The 15528-nt window shown below is 39.9% G+C and overlaps 1 protein-coding gene across 1 annotated transcript in view; it reads left to right on the top strand.

Annotated features, from left to right (window-relative positions):
• Positions 1-15528, top strand: part of LOC124279023 (puratrophin-1-like) — a 273201-nt gene that overhangs the window by 227673 nt on the left and 30000 nt on the right. The window contains exon 13 of the mRNA XM_046714814.1: positions 8328-9166. Coding sequence (XP_046570770.1) covers positions 8328-9166 — 839 coding nt within the window. The remainder of the gene's footprint in view (positions 1-8327; positions 9167-15528) is intronic.

Consider the following 15528-nt stretch of genomic DNA (forward strand, 5'->3'; position numbering starts at 1 on the left):
CACAGTTAATGTGAATATTGTATATTGTACAGGGATTTTCTGATAATGTGTGTAAAATGTTATCAGATGTGGAAAGTTTCAATTTGTACAAAATCTTCCTGATAAACCATAATTTTGATGAACAAACTACAGAAACATAAGTGACAAGTACTGGCATCTTGGTTAAGTGTGGACCTTTGCCAGGTTTACAGGCATTGGTCAACATACTTCAACTTTTGCAACTTTTTTGAAATTTTGGGGTTAAGCAACAACAGTGAGAGAGAGAAATCTCTACACACAACAGGAGGAGGGCCAGCCGGGCGTGGCACCAGGAGGGGCACCAGGAAGGGGCATTGGGGCACCAGGAAGGGTCAGCCGGGCATGGTACCAGGAAGGGTCAGCCGGGCGTGGCACCAGGAAGGGCCAGCCGGGCGTGGCACCAGGAAGGGGCATGTCTCGGCTGTGTGAACATTACTAATCAATGTCGGCATGGGGCCCAAGTTTACCTCCAAGTGGACTCAGTATTTAGATGGACAGTTTGTATATATAGAAAGTGCAGGGAAGATAAATGTTTTTTTCTTATTGATTTTAGTTGTATTTTAAGCTATGCCCATTCATTCTGTGTGCCTCAGGACCAGACCATCTCCTCCTGGTCTTTCTCTGGGCATGTCTTGTCAGTCACTGAAGCTGTGCTCCACTTGCTGAGGTTTCCTGACAACTGTTGCAATCATTGCACACCACTTACTTACATGGAATAATAGCTTGCCAACGTTGCCTGGCTTGGTCACACGGGAGGTAATAAGACAGCATGGTCACTGGCTAATGGGATACAACGCTGTCAACAAACCATACTCTACTGGGAGAGGCCGATTTCTGGTGTCCCCCGCCGTTATATTGCTGGAATATTGCTAAAAGTGGCGTAATACCATACTCACTCACTCACTACTGGAAGAGAATGGAAATATCAAAAATGAACTTTTTGTGCTCTGAAATTTACCAATTACTGTCTTGTTTAGTGCTGTCATCCCAAATAACACAGATATAAGACCCAATGTAAAACATGAGATAAAATATTATGTGTTGATGATAGTGCCACACCTCTGTGATCTGTGAGGAGAATAGAAGAATACTTCTGTGAGTTATGTAAGGGGAGTAGCCGAGTGGTTAGCACATTTCTCTGTCAGAGTTTGATGCCAGGTTCAGGATGTGCCCCCCCTGTGACAGCCTCAGCCACTCTCACTCCAACATTTAGCTGCAACATTAGGTGCTGGTTGACAACATCATGGCAGACCTCTAGACAAATACACATGTTAAATGCTTTGTCATCATTTCATATTTTTAATTTGCTGAAACTTTTTATTCTTAATGAGAACATAATATAGACATAAACCTTAGAAAAAGTGATCAAATACTGGAGTCAGCTATGGGCCAATATTTGTCCATAGAGGAAGACGCTTAATCATGGAGAAGAAAGAAACAGCAGAAAATGTAAAACATCATGTTGAACAAACAGCTATACATGCCTTCTGCTGCTGAGTTCATATGGAGCAGATCAACTGGGCTGCATGGTGGGAGGGCACACTGATACAATCTCACTTGGAGGTGTGGGGTACTTGACCAGGATGGCTAGCTACAGGCACATCAGACAAACATGAAGGACAAACTACAAATAAGCTTGAAGAATACATATATTTTCAGAAAGAGTAACCAACTGTTGGTCTTCATTATTAAGTGAAATTTAAAACAGTTGCACTTTCTGTATTCTTACTTTTCATGTGCAATGTGAAAAATGTCAGAGCATTTTCTTGCAAGAAGTTTTAAAATAACTGACTCTGTGCTGGCTCTCTGTGCACCTGAGAGTGCTAGTTCGAATCCCTATTGCAACTCAACCCCAAAAGTACTTGAATGTGTTGAGAAAGTGTAATCCCAAATGTGTTACAGTGCAAATATGTGCCGTTTAATTATTATTTTATAGGTTGTGTAAAACATTATTTAATCATTCATATTTGCATTGTCAGAGGAAACAAGTAAGAGGTGTTCCCCTTGCATTTTTGTACTCTAATCACATTTCCCCATTTTTGTTTGGACTAACTGTTCCAGTCCATTTTAGACCAAATTTTAGAGGCCAAACACCAAAATGATTAACAATACCTCAAGTGTTGACATGGCTTTCTGAATGTGCTACAAAGCTTTCTGAAATGTCTAAAATAGAAAGGCCTCATAGTCATTGTTGATAATACAGACATGATAATCTTGACAATTGAGTATTAATCGTAGCCATCTATCTATTTTGGAAATCACGTTTTACAAAACCAGGATTGCTTTCTAGAAACTTTGAAACAATAGACAATAAGCTGTTATTGGTTGTGCTGTTATCTGTATTAGGACTGACGACCAGTGCCTGCCGTTGTTGGAACCGATCAGCTGAGTTCACTGTTTCTAGTGTTGTCTCTAGTCTCTGTACAGGCTTTTCACCTTTGTGATGTATTTGCTCTTGTGCCGAAAAAAGTTCCCCTGAAACTGAAAGTAATACGTGAGGGTCATTCCTAAGGTCCAAGTGGCTACTTTATGGTTTGATGCGGGAATTAGGAGTTTGGTGCCAAATGTTGTCTATTCTAACCTTCAACCTCTGTTTCACTCTCTTTTTGTTGTATGTTTGATCATTCTAAAAATACAAATTCAAATACTTTCAATGTTAACATGGCCATGAAATCTTTTTTAAAAACATTCGCCTAAATGTCATAGGTTCACGAAAAATGTTCTTTCCTTTTACATTGTTTCAGCGGAAGTTTAACATAATATGAATTCATATGTCAGTCATTTTGAAGTGTTTATGAAAAAATGAGTGCTTCATGTTTTGAGATGTCCCATGTTGAGTAACCTCTCGCTGTTGATCGCTTACCTGAGAGCACAGCGGAGAAATTTGTATTTAACTGGAAATAGTTTCAAACGTTTCACAGATAAACAGTTGTTGACTGAATTTAGCGTATTGTCACAACTGTGGTGAAGTTTTGTCTGGCAACTGTAATTGTGAGCAGATCACTATACAAGTTTGTTTTTGAGAGGGGCATATCGATCTGTCCTGCAAGACAGGCTGAACGGCCTCATGGGAATGCAGACTATCTGTTAAGGGAATGACCAGTGTCCAGTCAGGGTGGTGTTATGCTGACAATATTCACCCCGCAGGTATGTACAGTCAGGACTTATTGCATTTGTTTCAGTGCAAACCATATTTGTAATCCAGGTCCCTCGTTAATGCCTATGGGGGATGTAGGAAGAATCCACCGACTTCCGAAAATTAAATACAAGTTAGGCTATGCCTCGTTATAAAAAGGTGTTTAAGGGCATCCAAATCATCTCAGGACCTATATATTGTATATAATTGACACCTCGTTAGTCCGATGATTCAGTTCAGGCAGCCGCTCCGAATCCACCGCTTGGTCAGTCGGAACGGATTGACACCTCGACTAATTAAGTTGTAAACAGATTGCGTTCTAATCCGTTAAACGATTGAAGTTGACCGCGCTGCTGACTGGTCCACCCAAAGTGACACGTTGTTTGTTTAGCGAGTTAGCGACTCATTCCTACGATCCCTTTATCATAAGTGATTGGGAAATTTCGACGACCACACTGTTTTGGGAAAGACTTCAATCCAGAAATATATGCTCGGTACCGTTTCAACACGAATTAAAATTATAAACTATTTTTCGCAATGTTATTGAAAACAACGATTCTCAGACACATGCTTCGGCAGCAGGTCCACAATAACATTGTCAAAGAGCAAAGTAACGATGTAAATTGAATAAACTAATGAATGAAATCCATAATTTACGTATAGGTAGCGATTTCTTGCTTAATATGTTCAAAATAGCATTATTTTACCCAAAACTTTCGACTAAATCTAAAGGTTTTGGTTTACAAGGACGGTATCCATTGCCGTAATATGATTGGCTGCCTTAGGTCACGTGTCTGATTTTGACCAATCACGACCCTTATAGCAGACTGTAGCGAAAAAGCGTCATTAGAAACCAATTTTTATCCAATAAAATCGCTTCTTACAACTGTGAAAATACTCTCGGCAAGGGTTCAGTGATGTTGTTGATGTTCAGAGCTTTCGAACGATACCCGACATCAAACGATTCGCCTCCCATGTTATTCATACGACGCTTCGAAAACGGAGGTATTTTCCGTTGTTATGTCATGTTACCGAGCGGAAAGCCACAGATATCAGGAAATAGGTGACCATACATATTATTTAAGAAATCTTTTTAAAATAATTTTCTGATGACGTAAAAATGAAAATATAAAAGAAAAAGGCACGGGCATGTTATGACATGTCACAAATGGAAAAAAATCGCCATAGTTTTTGAATAACATTATAAAAATAAACTTCATATTTATCAACAGTAGGATTAGATCTTTTAAATGGTGTATGGGATGTAGTAGCAATAACGTTTTACAAGCTGATAATTTCCTTCATAAACATAGGCTTCATCTATGACCTCAGAGTCTCGATAGTAGTAAGGAAGTAGATATCTGTGGTTTCAGGGAAGTAACTCAAAGTGTGCATATACTGTGGTTTCAGCAAATAATTTGTTTTCAAGTACATTGAGAACGTTTCACTAAACCAAGTAAAATGTAACAAGGACAATACAAAATATTCAGTTTTATGTAACATGAAACCAAAGTGTTTTGATTGAGTTGGTTTAACAGAAGGTCTAGAAGTTCTACAAACATACAGCTTCTACACTGTGAAGCTTTATCATGGATATAGAACTGGTTTTCAGTTTATTTCATGTATGTATGTGTTCTACAGCTGTAGTTTTGTGAAACCATAGGTGGCAAAGTGAGTTTGTTGATATTCACATTGTTAGGGAAATAATCATTTTGTACATTGGCACTCTAGTTTTGTGTTAGTGTTTATGTACAGTGTTCCTGAAGGAACATTTTCTGTTGTGGACATCAGGCCTAAAAAAAAAAGCTTATGGTTCCGATTTCCTGACCGACCCTAAATATTCCCGCTGAGCCTAACAATTTTACTCACCACATAATAAATTAAATTTATTTTCTGACACATGAGTAATGTAAAAATATTTTGCAAAAAACCCCAAAACCTACCTACCTACCCTAGTTCTGAAATGTAGGAAATCGGAACCACAACATGTATTTTTTTGGGCCTCAGTAACAGAAGGTCCTTTGTGACAATCTGCTTAAACATTTGGCAACACTGCCGTTGTTTCCAGTTTTTGCCTTGTTGATTTATTATGACTATAAGTTTCCCATCCTGTGTGGATGACAGGTGTAGCAGGTGAACTTCAGGGTGAAGGTCAACTTGGCTCGCTTCCACACAGCCATTACAGGACTTACAGAGCAGTGAAACACTTGGCATGGTCTCTTCAAACAGGTTTCTCAAAAACATTCATTTACATTCCCGCCATGACGTCTGATGTTCCCAGTGTTTTGCATATGTAACAGAATGGTTGTTTGATTACATATTCATGCGGGTTTTTTACTACCTTCATGGAATAAAGAGGAGTTGTTTTTATCGGGATCCTTTGTTCGGACAGTCTTTGTAATAATCTATGTAATGGTTACATTTTGAAGGGCAGTCTTTGTAATAATCTGTTTGATGATTACATTTTGAGGGACGGCCTTTGTAATAATCTATTCAGTGGTTACATCTTGAGGGTCAGTCTTTGTAATAATCTATTTAATGGTTACATTTTGAAGGGCAGTCTTTGTAATAATCTGTTTGATGATTACATTTTGAGGGTCGGTCTTTGTAATAATCTATTCAATGGTTACATTTTGAGGGGCAGTGTTTGAGATATTTGGATCATGGCTAGTACAATTGGCAATGAGGTATGCCAACAGGATGTGCTGCCATGCAGCTGGCTATGATATTGATGGATCCTTTTCTCAGATAAAGACCAGGGTGAATGTTAGGCCTTGGTCTGCTAGAGGTAATGATTGCTCATCCTTAGGGTTTGGGGTATTGGGGCAGATCGAAAGGTAGCTGAAAGTGCTGAGGTCCTTGGGCATGTAACTAAATATGGTAGCCAGGTAAACAAGTGTGAGAACCAGCTGACCAATGTGTCTGATTGTACGTCAGCATACACTGATGTCACAGGTCCCTCACAACAGACCACTGGTCCAGTGTGAGAACCAGCTGACTAATGTGTCTGATTGTACGTCAGCATACACTGGTGTAGCAGGTCCCTCACAACAGACCACTGGTCCAGTGTGAGAACCAGCTGACTAATGTGTCTGATTGTACGTCAGCATACACTGGTGTAGCAGGTCCATCACAATAGACTTCTGGTCCAATTTCAGTAGTTGCCAGTTGCTGGAATATTGCTAAAAGTGGCGTAAAAACTAAACTCACTTGCTTTTTGTGTCTATGAAATATGGTAAACTGGAACCAATTATAGAACAGACCATCAGACTTATGTGGAAATATATTGGTCTTCATTATTTAAGCTCCATAGCAAGTTTTGTTGCCATACTCCGATTTCCACGCTTTGATCTTTGGTGAACTGGTTTCTTCCAAAAGTTGTCCAGGTATTCAATGTTTGTTAAAAAAAACACTGACATAGTTCAGGACTTGACAAAAAAATACCTTTAAAGTTGCTGGGCAAATTCTGTAATGCATGCTTCTGGTAAACTGATGGTATTTGAATGTGTATATTTTTCCATGTGACTGTACATAGCAAGTGATATTGGACCTCACTGTTGAATTAGGCCAGCAAATGCAAAGTCTAAGTGGAGCTGGATAACTTGGACAGTAATGTGGCCAAATAAACATATTCCCCTTGAAAACACGTCTCAGACCCACATTCACAGTTGTTTTTCAAGTTGAGTGTTTGGCTGCCACTTGTAGTGCTGTCCTCTTGCCTTTCCCATGTGAGGGAGATTAAACGGGGTTAAGTCTTAAAAATGTTCCTGAACTTGGAGATTGGGGTGCTTTATTTCATCTCATTGCTGTCTGATTTCTAGTTGACGTAACTGTTCAGGGATGGGTGTCATTCTTAGGACATTGGGACATGTTCTTAATCCAGTGTGTTGTTATTGGGAAGGTAATTATTTGTAGGAGATGTAAAAAAATCCTTTTTAAATTTCTTCAGCAATAAAATTTGTATTTGAAGTGGCAACTACTGGTGTTTTCAAACAAATTATTTTTAATTTCTAAAGTAGATTTTTTTTATGAAATGTGTTGATGGCTCCTCATTTAGATGGGGAACAAAGTCATAAGGCTTGAGTGGCATTGTGGCATTCTTGGAGTGAGGACTGCAAGACACAAGCTATGCTCAGGTTTGTCAGTTCTCGGAGAGTACTTTTCAAAGACTTTCATTCACAATGTTCTGTGTACAGTTTTGTTTTGAAACATGAAAGTTGTTTGAAAAACATTCTTATTATGCAAGTTGAGACTGTTTTGGGCATTATTGTGTGACGCTTGAACCTGTTAGGTCAGCTGTTTGTATTCCTTCTTGTGATGGTTGAACTATCATTGATTTGTATTCGTTGTGTGACCTTAAAACACAAATAGATATCTTTATGGGTGTGTTTTCACATTGTGGAAACAGTGTAGTCAACATGTGCAGATAATGTTTAGTTTCCTTCACTAATTGCAGCACAATGGCTGACATCTTTAACACAAACCTAGTTTGTATTTATTCCGCACATGTAGGAGGTCCTTAGCCGTACTATTTGTGAAGATGAGTGTGTTAATCAGCCCAGGTACGGCAGCGTCTGTACTGACTCATGTAGAAGGGTGATATGCAGGGTGAAGCCCCCACCTTGATAGCCTGTCTCACGTTTATGTAACTACATGGACAGGGATCTGGGTGGATAATGCTTCGGACATACTTTCCTCCGATTCACCAACTGAAAGTCATCTTCACATGCAACATGTTCTATTTCAGTTGTCCATAGACAAGTTAGAATTCTTCTAAAGTTCTGTGAACTGTTTTACAGTACTTCACACCAAGATTCTATAAAAACAGCTTTTTATGTGACTAGAAGTAATAGTTATTGAGTCTTTGTCATTCTTATTTAAATGTACAATTAGTTGAAAACATTGTCAAAAGTAGAACAGTCACAGGGGCATATAACATCTATCATTATTGTATTCTTTCTTTATCAGTTGTCGTCTGTTGAAGTCTGTTTCCCTGTATACTATTCTTTGACCCTACAATCTTGAATGTATATGAAATGTGTAAAGTTGAAGCTGTTATACCAAGTCCTGATTCCTGCCAGCATGTCTGACTGTCACCAGGTGTCGGTGAATGAGTCTTATGAGATTTTCAATACCTTTGGTGCATATTCTAAATGTGTGGCTTGTGTTGCAGAGTTACGAGTGGGCCTTGGAGGCCATGAAGTATGTCGCCAGCATGAGGATGGAACACTGCGCAAGTCCTGATGGCCTTGACAAGCTGCTCAAGTCTCTTGATGCCTATCTGAAGGAACATCCACCTCTCACAGAAGATGCCTTTCTGCAGATGATCAACACAGCTCAGAAGCTGCACAATGACAAGCTGCTGGAACAGTGTCGAGTCGCAAAAGCTCGGTGTGAGGAGACATACCAATTGTTACTTCTACGTCAGAACACTCTTAAACGTGCCAAGGACCAGCTAGTGAAAGAACAGACAGTGAAAAGTGCCTCGCCCAAATCTGTGCTGAAACCACTGGAGGACACTTCCCCTGAGTGGGAGCCACAAACGACCAGCACACCTTATCGGATTTCTGCACCCGGTCATCGGGTGTTGGATAAACCGTCAGATTCTTCCAGTGGTAGTAATGTGTCCCTGTCTCCATCCAGGAGTAGGACATTAGAGTCTCAAAGTGAGGCAAGAGACAAGAGTGTTTATTGCACCCGAAATGGTGGCACCAGTGCCAGTCTACCAGTGTCTCCCACGTCTGACCACAGCAGTTCTGACAGTGGGAGTGCATCTGACTCAAAACTGCTGCTGTGTCGAACAATCTCACAACCCCTCCAGGGGCCAGGCTCCACCTTCAGCTCACACAATCGTCCAATCAAAAAGATGCTGAAGCGTGCAAGCACTGCCCCAAACATCCCTCCGCCAATCAACTCCACAATTTATGAAGATGCAGAGCACAAGCCAATCCGAGAGCGACGGTCTGGCAAGTCAGTCAGCATGATCACAGGCAGCTCTGAAAGTCTCCCCAGGTAGGAAGACATTGTGTTCTTGTTATAGGGACATATTCTTCCTGCTCCCTCCACTAAATGTGGGTAGGCAGTGTCCATGGCAGCTTTGAAAGTCTCCCCAGGTAGGAAGACATTGTGTTCTTGTTATAGGGACATATTCTTCCTGCTCCCTCCACTAAATGTGGGTAGGCAGTGTCCATGCGGAATAACAGAAGATTATTTTCTTATGAACATTCGCAAGACATAAATTATAAGTTTCTAAATGCAATTAAACTTAAAGGGATCATAATACAAAGTTTAATGTCAAACATGATTAAGTGCTGGTACATGAAATTGTGGGTTAAAGAATACATGGTAGGTGTTGGGATTGTCATCAAACTGACACTACCTTATCATTGATCTCTCAATATCAGGAATTTATGAAGATTGAAATATGACCATATAAATATTTACCTTAAACGAGTAATGTATACATGGCAAAAAGGTATCCAGACTCTTCACAATGAAAATGAATTCATAACCACAAATATCTTTTTGTGATGTTTTAGATTTTTAAATATACAGAAAAATGCATTCCTTTTAACTGCATAGAACATGATTTGAAAGTTTATTCAAATGACAAAATAAGTAAAGTTAAGTAGAGACTGAGACAGAGTAGTGTCAAGGACAAACTGAGGCAGTAATGTCAAGTACAGACTGAGACAGAGTAGTGTAAAGGACAAACTGTGTCAGTAATGTCAAGTACAGACTGAGACAGAGTAGTGTAAAGGACAAACTGAGTCAGTAATGTCAAGTACAGACTGAGACAGAGTAGTGTAAAGGACAAACTGTGTCAGTAATGTCAAGTACAGACTGAGACAGAGTAGTGTAAAGGACAAACTGTGTCAGTAATGTCAAGTACAGACTGAGACAGAGTAGTGTAAAGGACAAACTGAGTCAGTGATGTCAAGTACAGAATGAGACAGGGTAGTGTTAAGGACAAACTGAGGCAGTAATGTCAAGTACAGACTGAGACAGGGTAGTGTTAAGGACAAACTGAGACAGGGCTGTGTAAAGGACAAACTGAGTCAGTGATGTCAAGTACAGACTGAGACAGGGTAGTGTAAAGGACAAACTGAGACAGGGTAGTGTAAAGTACAAACTGGTGTCAGTAATGTCAAGTACAGACTGAGACAGGGTAGTGTAAAGGACAAACTGAGACAGAGTAGTGTAAAGGACAAAAAGGACAAACTGAGTCAGTGATGTCAAGTAGAGACTGAGACAGGGTAGTGTTAAGGACAAACTGAGACAGGGTTGTGTTAAGGACAAACTGAGTCAGTAATGTCAAGTACAGACTGAGACAGGGTAGTGTAAAGGACAAACTGAGACAGGGTTGTGTTAAGGACAAACTGTGTCAGTAATGTCATGTACAGACTGAGACAGGGTAGTGTTAAGGACAAACTGAGACAGGGTTGTGTTAAGGACAAACTGTGTCAGTAATGTCAAGTACAGACTGAGACAGAGTAGTGTTAAGGACAAACTGAGTCAGTGACGTCAAGTACAGACTGAGACAGGGTAGTGTTAAGGACAAACTGAGACAGGGTTGTGTTAAGGACAAACTGAGGCAGTAATGTCAAGTACAGACTGAGACAGGGTAGTGTTAAGGACAAACTGAGACAGGGTTGTGTTAAGGACAAACTGTGTCAGTAATGTCAAGTACAGACTGAGACAGAGTAGTGTTAAGGACAAACTGAGACAGGGTTGTGTTAAGGACAAACTGTGTCAGTAATGTCAAGTACAGACTGAGACAGAGTAGTGTTAAGGACAAACTGAGACAGGGTTGTGTTAAGGACAAACTGTGTCAGTAATGTCACGTACAGACTGAGACAGAGTAGTGTAAAGGACAAACTGTGTCAGTAATGTCAAGTACAGACTGAGACAGGGTTGTGTTAAGTACAGACTGACACAGGGTTGTGTCAAGTACAGACTGAGACAGGGTTGTGTCAAGTACAGACTGAGACAGGGTTGTGTTAAGTACAGACTGATACAGGGTTGTGTCAAGTACAGACTGAGACAGGGTAGTGTAAAGGACAAACTGAGTCAGTGATGTCAAGTACAGACTGAGACAGGGTTGTGTTAAGTACAGACTGAGACAGGGTTGTGTTAAGGACAAACTGAGACAGGGTAGTGTCAAGTACAGACTGAGACAGGGTAGTGTTAAGGACAATTTTAGACAGTAATGTCAAGTACAGACTGAGACAGGGTAGTGTTAAGGACAAATTGAGACAGTAATGTCAAGTACAGACTGAGACAGGGTAGTGTTAAGGACAAACTGAGCCAGGGTTGTGTTTAGTACAGACTGAGACAATATCTTTTTGTGATGTTTTAGATTTTTAAATATACAGAAAAATGCATTCCTTTTAACTGCATAGAACATGATTTGAAAGTTTATTCAAATGACAAAATAAGTAAAGTTAAGTAGAGACTGAGACAGAGTAGTGTTAAGGACAAACTGAGGCAGTAATGTCAAGTACAGACTGAGACAGAGTAGTGTCAAGGACAAACTGAGGCAGTGATGTCAAGTACAGACTGAGACAGGGTAGTGTTAAGTACAGACTGAGACAGTAATGTCAAGTACAGACTAAGACAGAGTAGTGTTAAGGATAAACTGTGTCAGTAATGTCAAGTACAGACTGAGACAGGGTTGTGTTAAGTACAGACTGAGACAGTAATGTCAAGTACAGACTGAGACAGAGTAGTGTTAAGGATATACTGTGTCAGTAATGTCAAGTACAGACTGAGACAGGGTAGTGTAAAGGACAAACTGAGTCAGTGATGACAAGTATAGACTGAGACAGGGTAGTGTTAAGGACAAATTTAGACAGTAATGTCAAGTACAAACTGAGACAGGGTAGTGTTAAGGACAAACTGTGTCAGTAATGTCAAGTTCAGACTGAGACAGGGTTGTGTTAAGTACAGACTGAGACATTGTGTTATTAAGTACAGACTGAGAAAGAGTAGTGCTGAGTATAGGCAGAGATACTCTGGTGTGAAGAATAGACTAAGACAGGTGCCTAGACAGGGTGATGATAAGTGTACGAACAAGATATGTTGACCTTCATATGTTTTTCACAAGATCAAATTCTTATAAAGAAACAGTATCAGACAGAATGCTTCAACAGTCTTAAGGAAAACCCGGGGGAATCATAAAGACCACTTATAGTCCGTTTGGCTCAAAAGCGGACCAATGAATTGCATTCTAACTCGAAAACTAATAAACATAACATACTCAATGAAACGCTGATCATAATCAAAACATCAGACCAACTCTGTAATTTGTTTGCAGAATTTATGTTCTAAATTTAACTGACTAACTATGATTAAAAGTTTGACACAGTTCACCATTTGTTACGAGGGAGGAGTGCAGAGAAAGGGACAGCCCGGTGTTCGAGAAGCACGTGCACAAGTGCCGACAACATTATTGATTCATGAACCTGTGCTGTGCCGTCTCCATCCTTTCTCGCACACCTGGCTGTCCTTTTCTCTGCACTCGTCCCTCGTAACAAATAGTGAATTGTGTCGATATTTTAATGATAGTTTGTTAAACATAAATTCTGCAAAAACCTCACAGAGTTGGTCTGAGGTTTGATTATGATCAGTGTTTCATTGAGTATTTTATGTTTATTAGTTTTCGAGTTAGATAGCAATTCATCGGTCCGCTTTTGAGCCAAACGGACTATACCACTTCAGCATACATGGGCATAATGGATTGCCGGGTGTTACTACACCCACACTCAGGAACAAAACAAAGAAATGCAATTTCAGCTTGATCCATGTCTGGACTCAGTATCTTGTTGACACACATTTACAGTCACCTGTTACTTAGTAGCTCAGAGATCATTAACACTTGTCATTGCCACAGATTCGTTAACAACTTCGGAAACTCTCCCCTTACATTTCTCATGGTGAACATTTTGGCATACTTCATGTTAATATGTTCCAATACACTGTCATTGAGAGTGGCTTACTATGACACTTCTTGAGAGACTGTTGCACCCAATGATGTGAAGTCTGGGAAGGTTTGTCTGTTAGATGTGTGGTTGGTTACAGCTGGATGACACTGAAGGTGTGTACAGTTCCTCATACAGACATGATAGGCTGTTCCATAGTGAGGATAACTTATACTGAGAGAAACAAATAAACGAACACAAGAAAATTCAAGTGTTCCTTTAATATTTTCCTGTTTTCATCACCAGCTTGGGATAGCGCTGTGGGAGGAAATCTGAGAATATATAAAGCAACACTGCCATGATGTGGTGTTCCCTTATTTGTTTCCCTCAGTATATGTCTGCAATTTGCCATAAATGGACTATAAAACAAAGGGACTTTTAAGGCCAGTAGTTTGGCACTATCTTTATGAATGGAAATTGTTAATGTTAATTTTGTACTGGAAAATTTCTTGCAACGCAGGCAGGTTACATAACACAGCAAGACAACAAAATCTTCCAAAACACATTCTGGGATGTTAATACGTTATGATTTAAAAACATTTATAAAGATGTTTTTGAATTGTCTAGACTATGTTTTTAGTATTCTAATCGTGAACTATTAGTTACAACTGTAATGTGATTACTGTTCCCGCTTATTCATATTGCAGCTGAATAAATCATCAAGATATATCTCTGTTGTAGTAGCTTATTCTCATAAAACTGTTTTGATAACCACCAATTAGAGTAACAGTGAAAATCAGCTTCAAGTAATGAAGCAAACAATTTTCCGCAACGGTTAATTCCAAGCAACTTTTGTGAAACTAGAAAAAAACTAAGCCTTTAAGAAAAGGATTAATGTTGGCAAGGCCTGCGCAAACTGCTGCCATAGCACAAATATCACAGCCTGGACAAATGTCTGGTGATATGGATCACGTGTCCAAGAATATATGAGCAGCATGGATATTGATGTACTTCATGATGCCCAGATACCGCAGGGATAAACTAAAAAGGTTTCTTCCATCTCAAATAATATGAAGTTTAAACAAAACTTGCTGCTTCCAGTTCACAATCCACTGTCAAACATTATGAGCTGCTGTGGCAAAGGCCCTTCTGTTAGTTTGAGATAACTGAAGCAATTTGCTGATTAAATACCTCATCTGAGTAGGCAAACAAGGCTTTGACCAGAAGTGTCCAGCACGCGAGCAGTGGCCGGCTAAATGTCACATCATAACCAGATTGACCAAACACCTAGATGTAACCGAGTCCACTTTCCCCACCGCTCCTTATTTTGGCCATGTTTGTTTGAGTGGAATTGACATCCGGTGTTATGGAAGCCATTCTTGCCTCTACATCGTCTTTGTTGTGGGATTAATGGATTACACCAAACAATATCGGCCAGGGGGGGCTCAAGTGTGTTGCGTTCAACTTGCAGTTCAACTAGTCGAACTTAATTCACTCTCACGAGATGCTGAGCCATGGGTTTTGTTGTGGTTGTCCCCAAATTACTTGCACTGTCTCCCAAGTTGGAGAGATTGGCGCTAAGTCATCTGAATGAGCCACAGATGGTTGTGGGCTGTTTGATCTGTGTGTTACTCCAGCTTACTTTGGAGGGGAACCAGATAGGATATGCTCATCTGGCGGTGTCAACCTGTTTTGGCTGAATTAAGTTATTTCCTCTGTGAATGGTGAAAGTCAGTTGACTCACGGATGTTGATAGAAGTCCGAAAATCACTTTATGCTTCAAGTTTAACTCCATGCATCAATTTTGTTCTTGTCATGGTTTAAATACACTTTTAAAAAACTATACATGTTTTTCTTGGTCTTATTCCATGAGCTCTATAGGGACAAAGCTATACATAGTTGATCTTGAATATACTGACACTGGTGGCAGAAATTCATTTTGGTCAGACGATTAAAGGGTTAGAAGCACAAATATGTCTTTCTCAAGGGGTGATCGAGCTTATGTTTTTACTGGCAAGTCTTTTAGGCTTCCTAAACCAAACGTTTCCATGATGCTGTATATATGTGAAGAAAGTGCTTGAATGACATACTTGATGATGAAGTATTGTGTGCTGTAACATTTATCTCTCCTCCCATGTTGTCTGGACTCAACACACCTTGGTTACATCCCCTGACACCCAGACCAGCCATTGTCTCTTGTCACAGAACCCAGACAGTTCATAGGCCCAAGCTTGTTAGTTTCACCAGAGACCATATATATATCGGTATATGGTGTCTGGTTTCACCAGTGTTGCATTCTTTTATCAAGCTGACACATTGCTGACAATATGATGTTCCCACAGAAGTTACAACCAACTCACTGTTAATTTCCTTCAGTGGCATGTAGAAGCTGGTGTGATGCAGAGGAACACTTTTATGGATGGACAACTTCCTTGTTGCCGTAGATGTGACGTT

Source organism: Haliotis rubra, unplaced genomic scaffold (genome assembly GCF_003918875.1).
Source record: "Haliotis rubra isolate DU_JTF1 unplaced genomic scaffold, ASM391887v1 Scf245, whole genome shotgun sequence".
Classification (NCBI taxonomy): domain Eukaryota; kingdom Metazoa; phylum Mollusca; class Gastropoda; order Lepetellida; family Haliotidae; genus Haliotis; species Haliotis rubra.